This window comes from Zootoca vivipara, chromosome 7 (genome assembly GCF_965207765.1).
Source record: "Zootoca vivipara chromosome 7, rZooViv2.hap1.1, whole genome shotgun sequence".
Taxonomy (NCBI): domain Eukaryota; kingdom Metazoa; phylum Chordata; class Lepidosauria; order Squamata; family Lacertidae; genus Zootoca; species Zootoca vivipara.
The window spans coordinates 9550539-9570566 of record NC_142590.1 but is presented as its reverse complement, the minus strand read 5'-3'; the positions used below and the strand labels follow the sequence as shown (position 1 = coordinate 9570566).

The window sequence follows — 20028 nt, the reverse complement described above, 5'->3', positions numbered from 1 at the left end:
TTTCATATCTCTTGATTGCAAGATGTCAATCTGTTAAGAAGCATACAATACCAGCTAATTCTGTTTGTAGCTTATTTCGTATTTAAAACAATTGCCACCATTTCTCTCTTGTGCCCTTTATTAAATAATTTTCAAGTGCTCTGTTCCAAGCATGCTGTATGCATGAAAGCCAGGAATACTGCCAGAGTTTACTGTGAAGTTGCTGTTCTCTCCTCTCTAAATGGCAAGCTGTTCTTGAACTCAAAGCACCCAGAGATTTCAGTGTTGGCAACTGCTGCTGCAAAGTTCAGAGACGATTATAGCTACATGCAGGTGGCAGCAGTGTCTGGGTGGAAATTGGCAAAATGTCTGGGAAAATACAGAAGTATGGCAACCCATGTTGTCAGTGTCGTGGTTTTTTTTGCTTATTTTCCATAAAAATAGCTCAAAGAAAGGTCAACAACTTTGTCCCCCCCACCCCCCGCAAGCTCAACAACTGTCTTGTCCAGATTTTCACTGTTTGAAATATGGCAACCCTAAGTTATGGACATAGTCCAGGCATCCCCAAACTTCGGCCCTCCAGATGTTTTGGACTACAATTCCCATCATCCCTGACCACTGGTCCTCTTAGCTAGGGATCATGAGAGTTGTAGGCCAAAACATCTGGAGGGCCGCAGTTTGGGGGTGCCTGCCATAGTCTATAGGTGGTGAGCTACATGCTTAGCCATGAAAGCTGCTTTAAAATAGTCATCTGGAAGTCTACTGTTAGCATTCCTATTTTAGTCTAGATGACATAAAATATGTGCAAGCATTCTTGTTTCTAAAGCCTAATGCACTTTACACGATGCCAACAAATACAAATGTTTTGAACGTTGCACTTTTGTGTTTGTCAAGATGTCTTGGTCCATATTGTCAGGTAATGGAAACCTTAAGGAATAATGTCAACTTTGGTACCGTAGTTTGTATAAAGTCAGTTTGTGTATGTATGGCACCAAATTCTGACATTAGTCTGAAAGCCAGTTTTCCAACTGTTCCTGGTGCCTCAGGTACTTTGCTTTTAAACTCTATCCAGAACTCAAGGAACGTGTTTTTCTTGTAGTTTTCATAAGTTGTGTTTTATCTGCTTAATTTACTACTGTAGTGGTAAAAGGTTTTGGTGCCTTTTCTTCTAGGTTAACTTAAAATTTGGTGTAAGGAGTCCAGAAGCTCGAACAGGAACAGAGACTGACACTTGTACAGCTTGTGCAGGTACCTTGATCTTGGAGTTTGCTGCTCTGAGCCGCTTCACAGGAGCATCAATATTTGAGGTTTGAATACGGGTTATAATTCATCATTCCTTGTTTAATTTATAACTTCTGTTAGTGTGGTGTTTGATAGCATTTCATTGTCAGTATATCTATTGCTGAATTGGTAACTAAATCTGTGATAAAGGAGTTTAGTAAATGGTTTCTGTTTCTATTTGGAGGCTTTGTGATAAATATTCCAGAAATTCTGTACTTGGATTGCTCTGTAATGTATATTTTCATACCAGTGTCCTGTATGTTGGACTCTAATCAGTATTGTAAACATCTTAGCATAAACTTGATGGTATAAGCAGCAGCCCGCTGTGATGTTTTAATTGTTAACCTTCGTCTACTGTAAGCTGCTATTTATTGGCATGTGTTTGTATTTATGGTGCGCATTGCCCTCACATCAAGGAAGAAACCAATTTTTCTCTCTCTCACAGTGTGCTGATTATGTTGATATTGATTCCCAACAATAGCAACCCTGATAATCTTGTAGCTTTGCTCTACTGCAGGCACGTTCACCCCCAAAAGTGGGGCTTCCCTTCCTAAAAAACAAGCTCAACAACTTTGACCTAAACCCTCCCACAAGTGGGTAGATCACTGCCAGTTTTTAACTCTATGAGTAGATCGCAGTCTCTTGGGAGTTGGCCACCCAAAGGTGTCATGGGCTTTGAAGACATCTGAGGACACAAGGGAGAAACGTGCTAAGAGGAAGGCACGCTTGGCAAATCCACACCGTGATCAACTCCCGCCTGGAAACCAATGTCCCCGCTGTGGAAGGACATGTGGATCCAGAATTGGCCTCCACGGTCACTTACGGACTCATTGTTAAAACCGCGTTTATGGAAGACAATCTTACTCGGCCACGAGTGATCACCAAAGAGAAAGAGAGACTGTACCAAAATAGACTGAATGCTGGACCAAAAATCCCCAGTTCAGATTTCTCCTAAATAATATCCAAATTGCCTTAAGCTATTCAGTCTCCCTCTCCCCCCCCCTTACATTATTAATAACTTTGCTTGTGGAATTGTTTGCTCTCTATTACCATCTGGGTATTCTGTGAGGCTTAGGGTGGCCTTGTAATTTGGCATTTTTCTAGTTGCTTGTGACAGTAGCAATTTACACAGGGTAATATCTAAAGGCTGTGCATTTGGCACTTAAAAAAATTTCCTTCCAGTCTTGAAGAATGACTGGTTCTTAAACTGGAAGGGCTGCCGTTCCAGCTGATGGATAGAATCTCTATTGACGTATGTGGAAACAGGAATGAATAGCCATTATTGGCAGCAAAGAGTGGAATAATTCTGAAAGCAGAGAATTGCTTTTGGGTGATTAACATGGATTATGTTAATCTATGCTCTCCGTAGACACATTGGAATCAATTGGTAAATTACCTAATTCCATGATTACAGCGGGTCCAACTTACTCTTTTCTACCTTAATTTAGCTATGCAAAATACTTCAGAGCTCTAACTATAAATGTGGAATGAATTGATACGCCAGTTGTTTGCATCAGGTTCCCCCCCTTCATTTTAGCCATTGTATTTAAACAGCATTTAACCGGAAATGTTGACTTTGTTTGCTGCAGGAATATGCACGGAAAGCACTTGATTTTCTTTGGGAGAAAAGGCAACGCAGCAGCAACTTGGTGGGAGTCACTATAAATATTCATACGGGTGACTGGGTCCGCAAAGGTATGGCACTTTGCAACTGTGTGCCCTCTGTGGCTCATGCAGAAATGGGAATTTGTAACGCATCTATGCAACCTGGAACCACTTTCATGCTGGGGAGGCCTGTATACTTGACCCTGACATGAGAGAGCTAGGATTTGTCAGGCTGCAACCTAATGAATGAGTGGTTAACCATTTAAATGTATGGGCTATAAATAATATGAGCTACTTGTGGCTGCTCCCCTTAGTCTTTCTTGTTCAACCATCTTTACCTAAAGAAGGGCAAACACTCCTGCAAGTAGAAGAGCAAATAAAGGAATGGTGACTGCACATTGATGGAAGCGTTTTATGCAGATGAACAGAATGCTAGAAAAGTATTTCCTTAAACTACACTGTGGCCTGGATCAGGCCCGTGAAGCTGTGTGAAGTGGACTGCCAGTCCCCATCTTCTTCCCTGACGGAGTGCTGGCCGGCTTCTCCACATCCGGCAATGGTGGGGAACTAGTCCCACTACAGCCCTGGAGAGGGCTAAACCTTTGCTCTTAGTCCAGCACAGTGATGGGAATGAATGTGGGGTCTGAATGAATGAATGGATGAATGTGTTCTATTCATGCCTGTGCATGTGTGGTAGAACCAGGGCAGAACCATTTTAGCTACACCTACCTGTGTGTGTTTGCTGGTACGTAGTCCTCAAAGAGTTGGCAAGCTGGAAGGTGCCCATCAGGGTGGCAAAGACTACCCACCCCTGATCCATGTGGATTTTTAAAAATAAAACAGAAAATATTGTATTGTGCTGAGTGCAGCTTCTCACAGCTTCTTTGTTTGTTTCTTGGCTGTACTCCGGCCAAAACAGGGGCTTCTTATGCAGCAATGTAAACTAGTTGTAAGGTCAATCTTAAATATATAACAGGTTTTTCATCTTTTTTCTAGATAGTGGTGTTGGAGCAGGTATAGATTCATATTACGAATATTTATTAAAGGCTTACGTCTTGCTTGGAGATGACAGTTTTCTGGAAAGATTTAACACGGTAAGTTTCTTGCATGAGACTCCGGGGCTGTGCAATCCATGAGGTATAATGAGTTGTTTGGCTCCTTGCAGCATCTGTTGTACTTCTTCCCTCAGTAATGCATCATTGCAGAACCAGAAAATATTTTTTGCCATGGTACCATGGCATATCCTAAGAAGTGACCATTGGTCAATGTATCTGCTTGCCATAAAAGTCCATCTGGCTCCAGACACAAATAATAATAATGATAATAATGATAATAATAATGATAATAATTTATTATTTATACCCCGCCCATCTGGCTGGGTTTCCCCAGCCACTCTGGGCGGCTTACAACAGAAAAATGAAATAAAATAATCTATTAAACATTAAAAGCCTCCCTAAACAGGGCTGCCTTCAGATGTCTTCTAAAAATCTGGTGGTAGTTTTTCTCTTTGACATCTGTTGGGAGGGCGTTCCACAGGGCGGGCGCCACCACCGAGAAGGCCCTCTGCCTGGTTCCCTGCAACTTGGCTTCTCGCAACGAGGGAACCGCCAGAAGGCCCTCGGTGCTGAACCTCAGTGTCCGGGCAGAACGATGGGGGTGGAGACGCTCCTTCAGGTATACCGGACCGAGGCCATTTAGGGCTTTATAGGTCAGCATCAACACTTTGAACTGTGCTCTACAGGAACGGCTTGTAAAAGGATTCCCCTTGAATTTAATTGAGTATCCCTATTCAAAGTGGCTTAGTAGTGAAATATTGGCTACATTTGTGAGTTTGAAATGTAAATTTTATAAACAAACAAGATGCAATATATTTGTGAAACGTGAAGACTGGACTTTGTTGCTTTTTATTAAAGCTAATCTCTCTGGGTAAAACCCTTTTCAGGTGAAAGGCTGCTAGCCTCCTTACATGAACTCTTGATGCATCAACTTTAAAATACTTAAACAAATTCCAGCATCAGATGTATAGCTTAAATCTGGATGTCACCCTGACTAAAAGATTGAGGGAATTTACTGAGCAGTGATGTGCTAGAGGCAGAGCAGCTTATGTGTCTCAATCCGGCTCAAACACGAAGGGAGGGTAAAACAATCTGTGTGATATTTAGCAATTTTGTTAAATGGCAGGGCTGCGGGAGCTCAAGTTTTAAATCATTCAAAGAGGAACGAGAAATTCCTGGAATGACACCCCTCCCCTCCAGCCTTCCTGCCTGTTTAATTTCATTTAATGAATGCACTTCACTAAAATTATCCAATGTTAAGCCTAGCGTGGCAGAAATTTCATCCCTTGCTGTTGTGGCCAGTTGCATGAGTCCTTCCCACCCTCCTTTCTCAGCTGGACTCTGGTTGATTAGGAAGGCTCTATGACTTACAGCTCCCGCCAATGTAGCAGTTCGAAAGCACACAAAAAATGCAAGTAGATAAATAGGTACCGCTCCGGTGGGAAGGTAAACGGCGTTTCCGTGCGCTGCTCTGGTTTTGCCAGAAGCGCCTTAGTCCTGCTGGCCACATGACCTGGAAAAACTGTCTGTGTACAAATGTCGGCTCCCTTGGCCTGTAAAGCGAAATGACTGCTGCAACTCCAGAGTCGTTCGCAACTGGACTTAACTGTCAGGGGTCCTTTACCTTTTTAAGGAGAGGCAAGTGCAACATACAATTTAGTGTGTTTAGATCTTAACTTTGCAAATGAATTTGGTATGAAAAATGGGCTCACAAGTGTCTTGATGTTTTGCAGCATTATGATGCCATAATGAGATACATTAGCCAGCCACCTCTCCTGCTTGACGTGCACATACACAAACCAATGCTTAATGCTCGGACCTGGATGGACTCCCTACTAGCGTTTTTCCCTGGCTTGCAGGTAAGTTTATCAGAGGTGCAGAAGCATTTAACTTTTCAGTCCAGTGATGAATATTTAGTTGTGGGGTTGAGTGTGAGAAGTATTTGTTTTCAAACATCTGCAAATGTTCAGGATGCTGTAATTGAAAAAACATAGCAAAGAATGGTTGGTGTAAGCTTTTGAACTTGAAATACGATGCCATGGAAAGGAAGTCATTCGGTAGGGAACAATATTTTACAATTGCTGTCTCTAGCCGTGTTAGCATTGTGCAGTCAACACTTGGTGGCAGTGTTCTGCAAATAAAATCAGATTTTTGGAAAATTAAATTTCTTTTGTATCCCACTAACCTTTCTCCTTTTTATATTATATAAAGCATATCAAACATGTAAAATAGGCTCATAGTGTTAGAGCAGTAGCTCTAATGGTTTTGTCATGGCCTTTGGCTGGTACAATAAAGCTTACTTGCTAATAGCCCAACAAATGCCCTACTGCCACATTTTTAAGGAGTTTTGTTGATATTTTATTATCTATCCTTAAATTCTTACTTTTATGTTATTACCTGCTACTTCATTCTCTTGCCTCTAATACACAGTGTTCCAAAATCATTTTTCTCTTGACTAGAATATTCTCTCAATATTTCAATCTTTATTGGGAAATCTTCCTTTCCTTCCTCTATAAACGGTAGCTTCCAAATTTGGACCAGCTTGTGGTACTGCAGACAAATAAGCAGCCTTAAACAAGCCTTACTTTTTTGTGTTTTGCTGGTCCGCGGCAGCCATTTTGCCAAAAACCATGGTTGGAGGGGGAAGAGGAAGGAAAGATTGCACAAATAAGAGAGCACATTTTCCTTTCCTTATTTTCCTTTTGCAAGATTTCAGAGAGTTTTCCTGTCTCTCCCCCCCCCTTTTTTTGGAATAGAAATTTCTGTGGCTGGGAATGTACAAGGAATATCATTACATAAACATTGTTTAACTCATAGGTTCCTCTATACACCTGAGTACTCTTGGAAATATCTGGTTTGGCACTTAAGATTTCCAGAAAGCAACTTAATCAAAGCAGTACCTAAATTTGAGCTAATAACTTTAACGCTAAGACTATAAACATATGGCCAACCTGACAGACCAAGCCAAATATATGTTAATCACTGGTTTCAGCACATGTGTACATGCCTTTTGCTTAATTAACCAAGTGCCATTTTGCGCTCTCATGTTTCATTGTCTTATGCTGTGGCCTGTGTGAGAAAAAGAAATCGCCATGGGCTTGGGGGCAGGTGGTGGGAGATAGGGAGTTGGTCATTATCTGATAGGAAAGTGGCATATCTAAATGGCCTTACATTGGTACTATCTGGTTGGATTATAGGTCTTGAAAGGTGATATCAGACCAGCTATAGAAACTCACGAGATGCTGTATCAGGTGATAAAAAAGCATAACTTTCTTCCAGAGGTAAGGCGATAGGCTTGTATTATTATCATTGTTGGGATAATAATAATACTGGGAAAGGGGGGGTGTTGATTTCTAATTACTGATTAGTCATTCATGCACTAATCAGCATATTTTTATTTTTTATCTTTTTTATCTTTATGTTCCTCCTGTAGGAACTGGAGGCTAGTGCATTTTTTTCTTATGTGGTTGACTTTAAGCTTTCCATGCATCACTACATCTGCCTACAATTCCTTTTTTTCATATTTGTGCTCCCTTGTTCACACAGTGGTTGCACATGAATGGGGAGAGACTGGTTTAGTGTCTCATCCAAACCAGCGCTCCTGGTTCTTTCCAAACAAAATGCAATGTGGAAGCCAGGGTTTGGCTAATGTGTCAGTGTTACAGTGATTCAAACCCAGATATTCAACTCTTAACCATTTTATCCACTACATCACACTCATACAGTGAAAAGCTTTGCCATATGTTCACAACTCATTTACTTTCAAATCTAGTTTTATGAGTGGTTCCCAACTAAGTCATACTGAGTATTTCCTTTGAAATCATTGGACATATGTAAAATCCATCAATTTTAGTAGATCTACTCCAAATAGGACTAACTGGATGCTATCCTATATCTTGGTGCTATTTCCTTTCCCTGTATCTGAGATTATGCGACCCAGTGGCTAATGTTAGATGAGAGAGCCTGGGAGACCTTGGCCTAGCATAGAGTTGTCATGTTTGAGTGAACTTTGCAAACTCCTATTGATAGCTAATCTGTAACAGGGGAATAATAAAATAGCACTTAACATATTCCTTTTAAATGTGTTTGTGGGTGGTAGTGGGGTTGTTGCTTTTGTTCTGTTCTTGTTTTTATTATGTATTTTGTGTTCTCATTTTGTATTTTTATGTTGTGAACTGCCCTGCAATCTTCGGATGAAGTGCGGTATACAATTAATAATAACAATTATTATTAATAATAATAATAATTGCATTTGTGACCAAAGTACTGTACAGTTTAGTATTTACCTATGTCTTTCTTCTTTTCTCCTTCAGGCTTTCACAACAGACTTCCGGGTTCATTGGGCTCAACATCCTTTAAGGCCAGAATTTGCAGAGAGTACATATTTCTTGTATAAAGTAAGATTTTGTTCTTCCAGTTCAATGTGTCTTATATCCTTGATAATCTTAGGAAAGGAATTGAAAATGTTAACACCTTTTTATGACACTGTGATGCAGTTGCACTAAAATACTTTGTACTGAAGTGGCTGCTTTATCTCAAGAAGAATATTATAGGCACAAATAAGGTATAAAAAGAGGAATCTATAATGGTTAAGAATATGCAGCAACTTCCTCATAAAGAAAGACTAAAGAGAATTAGGTTTCTTAGCTTAGAATGAATGAATTATTTGGGGCTTGGGGGCAGGATATGAAAGTATTTCAAAATCATGAATAGTGGGAAGAGATTTTTCTTTTTCACTTGCTCTGAAATTATGTCATTGAATGAAATTGACTGCCAGAAGACATGACAAAAAAGGCCTAGTACTACTTCACACAGCCTCTAACCTTAGATGGCTTTGAAAAAGGAGGCCTATTGATGATTATGAACTGGGATAGCTAAGTGCAGCTTCCACACTGAAAGGGTAATATAAGTAGGATTGTTACCAGATGCTGAGGGCAAGCAGCAGAGAATGGCAATTTCCATCTATACTTCCTCCCTGGGCTTCTGATTTGTCCCTGTTTGTGGTACGGGTTGGCTGTACTTCTGGGACCTCAAGTCTCAGAGGGTTGACACCTTCTTATGCATGGTCAAGAGCAATAGTTATGCAGAGCAAGTATTTTTTAACAATAAGATGAGCTTGAGACTTTCTAACTTGTTGCAAGATGAAGGAGCTTTCTATCGAGGCTGGGAAGCCCCTTGAATTGCTGACAGTTTCTCAGCTCTGTTCTCCCTCTGAGAATGTTCTTCCATCCAGGCTAGTATGTATTTAGCAGTGCAATTTGACTTTAAATCCAAGGCTTTAAAATGTGTGCAGAAGTCAAATATCAAAGTATAATAACAGATAAGAATGTAAATGTCTGTATAGCGTATCTCTAGGAGTAAGTGCAAAAAATCTTCCTTTAAAAACAGGCTACTGGAGATCCTTACTACCTAGAAGTAGGAAAAACACTAATTGAAAACTTAAATAAATACGCTCGTGTACCTTGTGGATTTGCTGCTATGAAGGATGTTCGTACTGGAAGCCATGAAGACAGGTAATTGGCTGAAAAGTGTTGCTAGGTTTTGCTAATTTAATCTTGCAACCGTGCATTCTTGCTGGTAGGATTTCTTTGTACATTAAATCTTCACTGGTTTAATACTTTAGTTAAAGTTAACAAGTGCTTCATGATTTTTATTTTACTAATATATATATATATATATATATATATATATATATATATATGTATATATATATATATATATATATATATATAGTGGATCCTTCTCAAGGCACCTAACTTAAGTATTTAACTTATTAATGTATTTAACAATAGACATTTAAATAGCATGAAAACAAGGGCTTAGATCCAAACAACCGCAAGTGGGAGAATAGTGCTGTTTGTGCAACCCTAACAGAAGACTAATTGTGCTATACAATGTATTGGGGTGTGTGTGTTAACAGGATGAAATACATGGAGAATATTGAAGGTACATAATGTAGTAGCACAGGCATGGGGAACTTCCTGCCTCATAATGATGTCAGGTGAAAAAATTGCTGTCTGCTAGTGAAAAGGTACTTTTTTGGGGGGGTCCAAGCCCTCGTCAGAAGCAGAAAATAAGGTGACAACATCAAAACAGCATACAAATAATTGAAGGCACATCCAAACTGGACTGACTGGACTGAGTGGCTGCAAAATGGCCAGACTAGGCCCTTGGAGGAAGAAGTTCTGCCACTAGGTGCAGCATCTGAGAAGGCCCTTAAGATGCTGACACAGAGCATCTCAGTGACCTAAGTGGGTGGGCAGGATCAAGTGAGACTAAGGGATCCTTTACGTGAAATTCTTACTATTTAGTCTTTAGCCATGTATGCGTTCTTTGGAAAAGCTTAGTGAAGTTCTTCCCAATAGTTGTCATTTTGACTTTACTCAAAAGTACATCTTGTTTTTCATTTTGTTGTTAGTGATACAGTCGTACCTTGGTTTTCAAACACCTTAGTTCTCAAACGTTTTGGCTTCCGATTGCCACAAACCCGGAAGTGAGTGTTCCGGTTTGCAACTGTTTTTGGAAGCCGAACGTCCGCTGGGGCTTCCAGTTGGCTGCAGGAGCTTCCTGCAGCCAATCGGAAGCCGCACTTTGGTTTCCAAACACTTTGGAAGTCGAGCAGACTTCCGGAACGGATTCCGTTCGACTTCCAAGGTACGACTGTGTATCAAGAAGGAAAAATGATATTTAGTCTATTTATTTCCTCTTTCTAGGATGGATTCTTTCTTCCTAGCTGAAATGTTTAAATATTTGTACCTGCTCTTTGCTGATAAGGAAGACCTGACTTTCGACATAGAAGACTATATCTTTACCACAGAAGCTCATTTGCTACCTCTCTGGCTATCTACTGCAAATCAAACGGCCCCTAGGAAAAACATTGTGAGTGTTGCTTCATATTTTTGAATTGATTTAATTGTCGGCTAGCTTTTATCTTCCTCAGTAGAAGTAACTCTTAGAGTATTTTTAGATTATTCTTCCATTGTTGCACAAACTGTGCCATGCTTTGCTGTTTATGCAAACGTAAATCAGGTTATGAGTTTCTAAATGAAAATTTGGTCTTTTTTTACAGATTCCTTACATAGCATCATAGAATGGTACAGTTGTAACAATATATTGATTGACATTTTAACTCTGCATATTCCTTTCTGTGGTTGGAAGGTTTGTAATTGTGCTTTCGTTGCAAACACATTTGGATATTGTGACTGCGCATGGTTAAAGAAAAAGAGAGAAAACAGCGCTTAAATTCTACCTCTTTTCTCCTTTACAGACTACAGAATACACAGAGTTGGATGATAGCAACTTTGACTGGACATGCCCCAATACTCAGATCCTCTTTCCAAACGACCCAATGTATGCTCAGAGCATCAGGGAACCTCTGAAAAATGTGGTGGACAAGAGTTGTCCTAGGGGTGTTTCCAGAGCGTAAGATCATTGTTTATACCTTTCATAACTAGGTGATACAGCTGTTTATATCCAGCTGATATGTGATACATCTTGGTTTGGATGGCTTCTTGCAATGGAATATGCCTAAGGTTCTTATATCAGAACTAGTCTCATTCAGCCCGTTAAGAAAACGGGCGCTAGAGGTGCGACGGGGCCGCAGCCTTCCCTCCCTTTCGATAAGATAGATAAGATATCTTTATTGTCATTGTCCCCTTGCGGGAACAACGAAATTACTCGGTTGCTACATCCACTCAGATAAAGCATTCCGCATAATCCAAAATTTCAAAACCTAATTAAAAACAGTAAATATTCCAAAGATTTCTGCGCTCGGCCGCGGGGCGCGCCAGGAACGCAATTAAACAAAGTGCTCTCCCACCGTGTCCCGCGGCCGAGCGCAGAGAGGGAGGGAAGGCCGCGGCCCCGCCACTCCTCCCACGGGCCAGGTAGGGTTGTCAGGAGGCGGCGGTGGCGGACCAAGATGGTGGCATCTTGCCAGCTTCCAGAAGCCTTTTCATGCATTTTATTATCCGTTCAGTGGCCTCTGATCACTATGCATAGCATGTTTTAGTCTTAACGCACCTCATGTATATTATTCAGGTACCATCAATTCAGTTCTCAAAATGTAGTTGGCATGCTTTCTCTTGCAGGGAAGAGAGTTTGGGCACCGGACCAAAGCCCCCGCTAAGAGCCAGGGATTTCATGGCCAGTAATCCTGAGCATTTAGAGATCCTAAAGAAGATGGGAGTCAGCTTGATTCACCTCAAAGATGGAAGAGTCCAGCTGGTGCAACATGCTATTCAAGTAAGATCTTGCCCTGTCAAGGTCCCTCAGTGTAGTTGTCTTCATTTATGCAGTAGTAGGAAGTTGACATCCAGGCATTTTATTTTATTTTATTTGGAACAAGTTTCAGTTTAATTATAGTACAGGTTGGAGAAGTATAAATATGGATATAATACATTGGAATAAATTAAGGCTTTCCTTTGTGAACAAACGAAAGTAAAGGTAAAGGACCCCTGGATGGTTAAGTACAGTCAAATGCGGCTATGGGGTTTCGACACTCATCTCGCTCTATAGGTCAAGGGAGCTGGCGTTTGTTCTCAGACAGCTTCCGGGTCATGTGGCCAGCATGACTAAGCCGCTTCTAGCGAACCAGAGCAGCGCACGGAAACTGCATTTACCTTCCCACTGCAGTGGTACCTATTTATCTGTTCGCACTTTTTGGCGTGCTTTCGAACTGCTAGTTTGGCAGGAGCTCGGACAGAGCAACGGGAGCTCACCCTGTCGCGGGGATTCGAACCGCTGACCTTTTGATCGGCAAGCCCAAGAGCCTCAGTGTTTTGGACCGTAGTGCCACCCGCGTCCCTTGAACAAACTACCTGCATATAAAATACTGATTTATAATTATTATTATAATTACAATTATTTATAATTTATAATCATTTTGCTCCAGACCTTGCCAATAGCTCATCTGAACTCATGGCAGGAAAAAACTTAATAAGTTTATATTTCAGTCGAACTGACCTATAAGGGTATTACCCTTAATGAAGTCATTGAGTTTGTTTACTATTCCCTATACACTCACATCATTTATTTAAATAATAATGTGCACCCCACCCCGATACCATTTTAACTATCCAGCCTCCCAAAATTTCAACACCTCTTGCGATGGTTTGATCCCTTTCTGTTTTAACAGTACAAATTCTACAAATACTACAGATATTTGTAGAATTTGGCACTTTTAAATTTAGGCGCACAAGAAAGTATTCTTGAAATACTCTCCCTAAGTTCTGTGAATCTGTTGCACAACAAGTCCTTTTTCCTGGTGTTATACAGACTGTAAGTAACACAGTTGTCCTGTCTAGTAGTCCATTCAATCATGTTTGAATGTTTAGTGGGAGACAGGTTTTTCAAAATATTTGTTAGTGGTAAGCTGTGAAGTTGAATTGAATATGTTTCAAATGTTGAGGTCATTACCATGATAGGGCCTCTTCAGTGGTGACACCGAGGTTCTAGAACTTTTCCAGGTTAGCCTTTCACCTCACCTGTGCTGAGGACTTTCTGGTACTTAGTAGAACTGCATTATTCCAGAGGGCATCTTGAGTTCTCTGAACTGTTTGTTTTATTGAGGAGTTTTGTGTCCTGCTCCTGGCAGTGTAGTGGTTCTTTTGCCTGTGTTTTTATATTTTTAGTATGCATGTGGAATTTTATACTGAAAATACTCTTGGAAGTGTTGTCAGATACAAATAACTGTTTATTTACTTTCTTAAAAAAACCAAAAACTAATTCTAAAATATTTTGGCTAACACTGGATGTCTAGAAGTTCAGAACAGCTAATTAACAAGTTTCCTCGAGGAAATACAGTTGCATGATTTGTCTGCAGGGCTAGAATGAAAAAATGTTAGATATTGCTTACTTTTTCATTAGGCAGCGAGTTCACTCGATGCGGAGGATGGTCTACGGTTCATGCAAGAAATGATTGAGCTATCCAGTCAACAACAAAAAGAGCAGCAGCTACCTCCTCGTGCCATTCAAATTGTTTCCCACCCATTCTTTGGCAGAGTGGTTTTGACAGCTGGGCCTGCGCAGTTTGGAATGGATCTCTCCAAACACAAATCAGGGGTGCGTTCTGTCTTTACAGCCTTGTGATTAGAAACAGAACGTGGGAAATTGTTAACATACAGAAATTTAATGTATCTAAAACAAAGAGTTCTATATAATTTTATTAAGTTTTCTGTTTTACAATTTAAAATACTCATTTTACATCCTTAAGATATCAATGATTTCCCTTCTTCTCTTTCCATTCTTCATTTTACATATATAAATCCCTGCATATTTTACAGAAACTATACCATTCAGTATTCCATTATGACATCCATCAAAACTTGTTTACCCTGTTGAATTTATCTTAATGCTGCCAGCGTTTTCAGCTGTACACAATTATTTCCCATATATTCCATAAACGTTTTCCAATCTTCTTTAAATGTCTGTTCTCATTGTTCTCTTATTCTATATGTTAAGTCTTTAAAACAAAACAAAACAGGAAGAGCAGTTCCAGAAGCCCCCTAAGTCAAGAAAACAAAGGAACTTAGTTATTCAAAGGCCAAAAGCAGATGGCTAACTCATTCGTCAGGAAATGGAGTGGAGGGGAATGGTCGGAATAGGTGCTGGGCAAGGTTGTTTTATGTATGAAGCAGGGGTGAGCCACTTGAGGCTCCCCATTTTGCCCACCAGGCCATTTGCCCAAACCACACCCACCCACCCACCTCATACCTGACAGTGTATGTGATGTCAGGTGTGGGGCAGATAGAAATGCAGCTGGATCTGGCTGGAAAGCGTAATTGAACTAATGCGTGATTTGTTGCAGGCAGCAAATCTTTATAAAGTGCATTGGCTTCAAATGCCACTATTCTGATTTAGCATGCAATGAATTATCCTACTCGGATAGCTCAGTCAGTAGAGCATGAGACTCTTAATCTCAGGGTTGTGGATTCGAGCCCCATGTTGGGCAGTAGATTCCTGCATCACGGGGGGTGGGGGGTTGGACTAGATGACCCTCCGGGTCCCTATTCTGTAATAATCTGCCTTCACTGCAGTTATTGGGCACAATCCAGTGCAGTGTGCTGAAGCTGTTAGATTTCACTGGGTTTAAGAGCGCTAACCCTGGCTTGGATGATGATCAGTGCCGGGTTTACATACAGTGGTACCTCGCAAGACGAATGCCTCGCGCAACAAAAAACTCGCTAGATGAAAGCGTCTTGCGATGTTTTTGGTGACTTGCAAAATGAAATTTTTCGGCGTTTTTTGTTGTTGCTGCGGTAACCCGCGCTTCGCAAGACGGAATTATCGCTAGATGAAACGACTCGCGGCACAAATTAATTTTGTTTTGCAAGGCACCACTGTATAAGCTAAAGAAGCTATAGCTTAGGGCCCCATTCTCTTGGGGGCCCCCCAAAAAATTAAAGAAAAAAACCCTGGAAGTACATTTCCAAAATATAAGATAAAAAACAACTAAAATAAAACCTACGTATAGCAGCAGTGTTTTGTGTTGTGTAGGCTCCTATGATGTAAGTCATGGGCCCCGCCTGCTAGCCTGCTCCCTAAAATATTACTGGTTTGCTCATTTCTATACATTGGGGGCCTACATTCTGCATGTGCAAATGACTTTAGATACCAATGAGGTCCATAAATTACCATATAGCATATACAGTATTCAACAGAAAAAAACAGCGACAATTCGTTGTTAACAAAGGACAGCTGGACATATAAAGGGCCCCCATTACCTTCAGTAGCTTAGGGCCTCATCAAACCTAAATCGGGCCCTGATGATGATGGCTATATTTCCTAGTATGCTCTTCATATATTTTAATGTGAAAAATGCAAATGTTTATATACTTGAATACCGTATACTAAAGCCTCTCATCTCTTCAACAGGCAAGAGGATTTGTTGCAGTCAGTAAACCATATAATGGATGCTCTGAGATCACCAACCCTGAAGCGCTGAAGGATAAAATTGCTTTGATGCAAAGAGGGCAGTGCATGTTTGCTGAAAAGGCACGGAATATCCAAAAAGCTGGGGCTATAGGTGGCATTGTTATTGGTAAGTGAAACAGAAAACTTATACCAAGTGTTTTTGGTTAACAGTGAGACACTTCAAGTGTGACTCGTGTACTTTAATAATTTTAATGTGAACAATTTCGATGTGTACCCCAGCCTATCTATAGTATTTATTTATTTAAAACCTTTATATACTACCCTTCTTCTAATTCAGTGTATGGTGTGAAATAATTCAAACTATTACCCAGGTTAAGGGCTTGGGCAATGCAAATTGTCTCATTAAATAAATAAAAAAATACCTTAGCATTTAAAGGATCACAGTGTGGGTGCCGCTTACTGAGTTTATTCCAAAAACTAGGATGCCTCACTGGTGAAAAAGCCCTTGTGGTAGAATAATGCATTTCTGATAGAGTAGGTGGTTGATTAAGGGCCGCTGAAGACCTCAAGATGGTCTGGTTGCCTGTATTGCATTCATATCCCACCATTCCTGAGGAGCTCACAGTGGGTTGTATGAGAAGAGGCATGCCTTCAAGTATTTGGGTTCCAAGCCATTTAGGATTTTTAAAGATAAGTACCAGCACCTTGCCTGTAGACAAAGAGGCAGCTGTTGAAGTATTATAAGTGACGCGGGTGGCACTGTGGTCTAAACCACTGAGCCTATGGGTTGACTTCCGGTTGGTCGCGTCGCCATCGAGGTTGGAGGTCCGTTCAGCGGAGCGGACCTCGGCACTTTGAAGAAAGGGAATGCCGCTCCAGCGAAGCGGATTCCCTTTAAAAACCCCAAGTCGAGAGTTTTGGGGGCAGGTTCGTCTGGCGGGCGTCAAAAGCGGGCTCTCCCCCCCCGGAAAGGCTCTGTTTTGAGCCCCCGAGAGCGGCGGGATCGGAGCTGCGACGCGACAGACAAAGACCGCTAACTTCAAAGCGCGACGCTGCGAAACCGCGAGGCACAGCGACCAATTCTCCCAAGATTTGGATCAAAACTGTAAGTTTGGACTTTGATTTGGATTTAAATTTGGACAATTGGCGAAGGGATGAGACTTAAAAAACGGGAGTCAGTCTCTACCCATTGATGAGCTGGAGGCAGTGCTTTAGCCCGAAGCCAGAGAAAAGGATATAGAGTTTCAAAATCCCCAAGGAAAAACTATAACTTCCCCACCTAAGGCAGGGCTAAGGGGGGAAGAGTGGAACAATATTGACCCTGCAAAAGCAATTGAAATACGTGGGAGAAACCCCTTCTCAACCCGGGACTCGGCACCCCAGGAGATTCAGCGAAATTTTTATGAAAGGAAAGGTTGACAGCTGTCAACAATAAAGTTAAAACGGTTTGCGATGAAAAAAGAAGAGATTAATTGATTGGATTTTAAGAACTGTGAAAATTACTTTTCAGCCATGTTGGATTTTTTTTTTTTTTGGAGTGGGACTTTTGAGTCTCCATTGCTCCTTGTCTTCTAATCTCCCTGCTGCCCTTGAGTGAGAAAGAATGTCAACATCCGGAACATCTGTTTTCCAGAGGACAGTGTTAAAATTGCTTGGAAACCTTATAGATGGGCAACAACAGCTTAGAGCTCAGCTAAGAGACGTCAGAGAACAGTGTCAGGAACTGAATAAAACTTTGCAGAATGAGATCAACAATGGAAAATTAATTCCTGAAGACAGAAGGCAAGAATATACAGAAGAAGAAGGAAATACCCAACAAGGAGAAGAGAAGGACCAGGACTTCATGGATAGTTCTGATCTTCTGGAATGGGAAAAACAAGAACTGGAATTGATTTCATGGGAAATGTGGGAAAATGTGAATAGGCAAGGAAAAGAGTGTGGGAAAATGGAGGGACAGAGGGAGGGGAAGGCTGGAGCATGGGTGGTAAAATGGGAAAGAATGGGAGTGGGATGAAAAAAAATTTGAATTAAAAGTAAGGCAGGAAAAAAATGGATATGGATTTTGGTTTATATTAAGGAATATGAACTTGGATTATAATTTGGAATTGCTGTATTAAAATGGGGGAAAGGGTCTGGGGTGGAGGAGGTGGTAGTAAATAATTAAGGATAGAAGAAAGTTTATGAATTAGGAAGGATTAAATCTAGGAAAATTTCTTGGGGGAAGACTAGGCTAGGGAGAAAAAATATGAGGTGGATTTTAAAAAAATGTTTATTTGAAGGTTATAAGTTGAAATCAGGGCATATGAATTGTTTGTCTAGATAAATAGCTTGGGGGCTTGCTCTCCCTTTCTCCCCCGCTGTTCCGGGGCCTCTTGGTGGCAGAGAGAGGTTCTGGGGGCGGGAGGGGGGGAGTGATAAACCAAGCTATAAAAGGGAACATCTTTAACTGCTCGTCGCCCATGGGCCTACTCGTGGCAGGGGGGGCACTGTGGGTTGGAGGGGTGGGAGAAGATGGATTTTATGTTAATTGAAATAAGAGGTAATGTGAAATGATAATGATATGCTGTATGAATTTAGGTTTAAAGACTATGAGTTGAATTGCTACAATGAAATTGCAATGATTGAGTAGGAGAAGATATGAAAATCAATGGGGAAAGATGAGGGGAAGTCACAAAAACAATGTTAACTAAAAGAGGATGAATATGTTTTGTTTTATTTTGTAAAATCAATAAAAATTATATTAAAAAAAAATAAACCACTGAGCCTATGGCTTGCCGATCGGAAGGCACTGTGGTCTAAACCACTGAGCCTAGGGCTTGCCGATCGGAAGGTCGGCGGTTCGAATCCCTGCGACGGGGTGAGCTCCCGTTGCTTAGTCCCAGCTCCTGCCAACCTAGCAGTTCGAAAGCATGTCAAAGTGCAAGTAGATAAATAGGTACCACTCCGACGGGAAGGTAAACGGTGTTTCCATGCGCTGATCTGGTTCGCCAGAAGCGGCTTAGTCATGCTGGCCCCACATGACCCGACAAATGCTGGCTCTCTCGGCCAGTAAAGTGAGATGAGCGCCTCAACCCCAGAGTTGTCCGCGACTGGACTTAACGGTCAGGGGTCCCTTTACCTTTATAAGTGAATCTGGTTGTATTGGTCTGAATTCTGCTAACCAGGTTTTATACTGATTGAAGGTCCCAAGTAATGTTTCAAGTTCCACTGAGAATTCAGTGGGTGAAAGTTAATATTAATGGAAACCCTGCTCGTTCCACCTAGATGACAATGAAGGAAGCAGCAGCGACACAGCCCCTCTCTTCCAGATGGCAGGTGATGGCAAGAATACAGATGACATCACTGTGCCAATGCTGTTTCTGTTCAACAAGGAAGGCAGTATTATCCTTGATGCCATCCAGGAGTATGAAGCTGTAGAAGTGCTGCTTTCTGACAAAGCAAAAGACAGAGGTAAGAGCGAAAACCATGTTAGCGTGTTAAAGGTGGCCCCTGAGTCAGTTAATTCAGTCCAAATTCCAGCACGGGAGAATATAGAAAGAGGAGAGAGGCCAAAATAACAGAATGAATGCGAGTCTCAGGAAGATCAGCAAATGCATAACACAGGCATAGGCAAACTCGGCCCTCCAGATGTTTTGGGACTACAATTCCCATCATCCCTGACCACTGGTCCTGTTAGCTAGGGATGATGGGAGTTGTAGTCCCAAAACATCTGGAGGGCTGAGTTTGCCTATGCCTGGCATAACAGCACTAAAGTCAGTCTTCCCAAAGGAAGGTAGCCAATAGAACACCAACTTAAGTAAAAATCCAAGAAATTATACACTTCAGTCTAACTTTTCAGGCTTTCAGGTAATTGGTAGAAAGTTTTAAGGCTACAGTAGTTAAACATATAAATACTGTAAGTGAATATGCCTTGGGCATGATGAATCCCACCTTGAAGTTCCTGTTGATTCCCATTGGTGTGTTTTAGCATGAACTTAATTTAAAAGGCTGACTTAAGATGGTTTACAGGCTTGTCATATCTATTTCAAGTTGGTTCTTCTCGATTAGGGCCAAGTTAGCATTCTCCTTAAAACTCTATGGATTTTTCCTGCCTTTTATGTTCCTAGAATATTTCTCTTCAGGTGGCAACTTTCTGACCGCTGTATCACATTTTACTTATAAAAGCATTTAGGAACTGCCCTATCACAAAACAGCCTGTTGGTGTACAACAACATAAAGACATTTAAAAGCAATA

General features: G+C 41.1%; 1 protein-coding gene across 2 annotated transcripts in view; it reads left to right on the top strand.

Annotated features, from left to right (window-relative positions):
* The window catches only part of EDEM3 (ER degradation enhancing alpha-mannosidase like protein 3), a 38077-nt gene that overhangs the window by 13466 nt on the left and 4583 nt on the right, over positions 1–20028 (top strand). For both annotated transcript variants that reach the window (XM_035123415.3, XM_035123414.3), the window contains exons 7-19: positions 1152–1286; positions 2850–2955; positions 3862–3959; positions 5654–5779; positions 7118–7201; positions 8234–8317; positions 9309–9433; positions 10634–10799; positions 11188–11342; positions 12011–12164; positions 13788–13982; positions 15795–15960; positions 19059–19244. In XM_035123415.3, the coding sequence (XP_034979306.3) occupies positions 1152–1286; positions 2850–2955; positions 3862–3959; positions 5654–5779; positions 7118–7201; positions 8234–8317; positions 9309–9433; positions 10634–10799; positions 11188–11342; positions 12011–12164; positions 13788–13982; positions 15795–15960; positions 19059–19244 (1780 nt within the window). The remainder of the gene's footprint in view (positions 1–1151; positions 1287–2849; positions 2956–3861; positions 3960–5653; positions 5780–7117; positions 7202–8233; positions 8318–9308; positions 9434–10633; positions 10800–11187; positions 11343–12010; positions 12165–13787; positions 13983–15794; positions 15961–19058; positions 19245–20028) is intronic.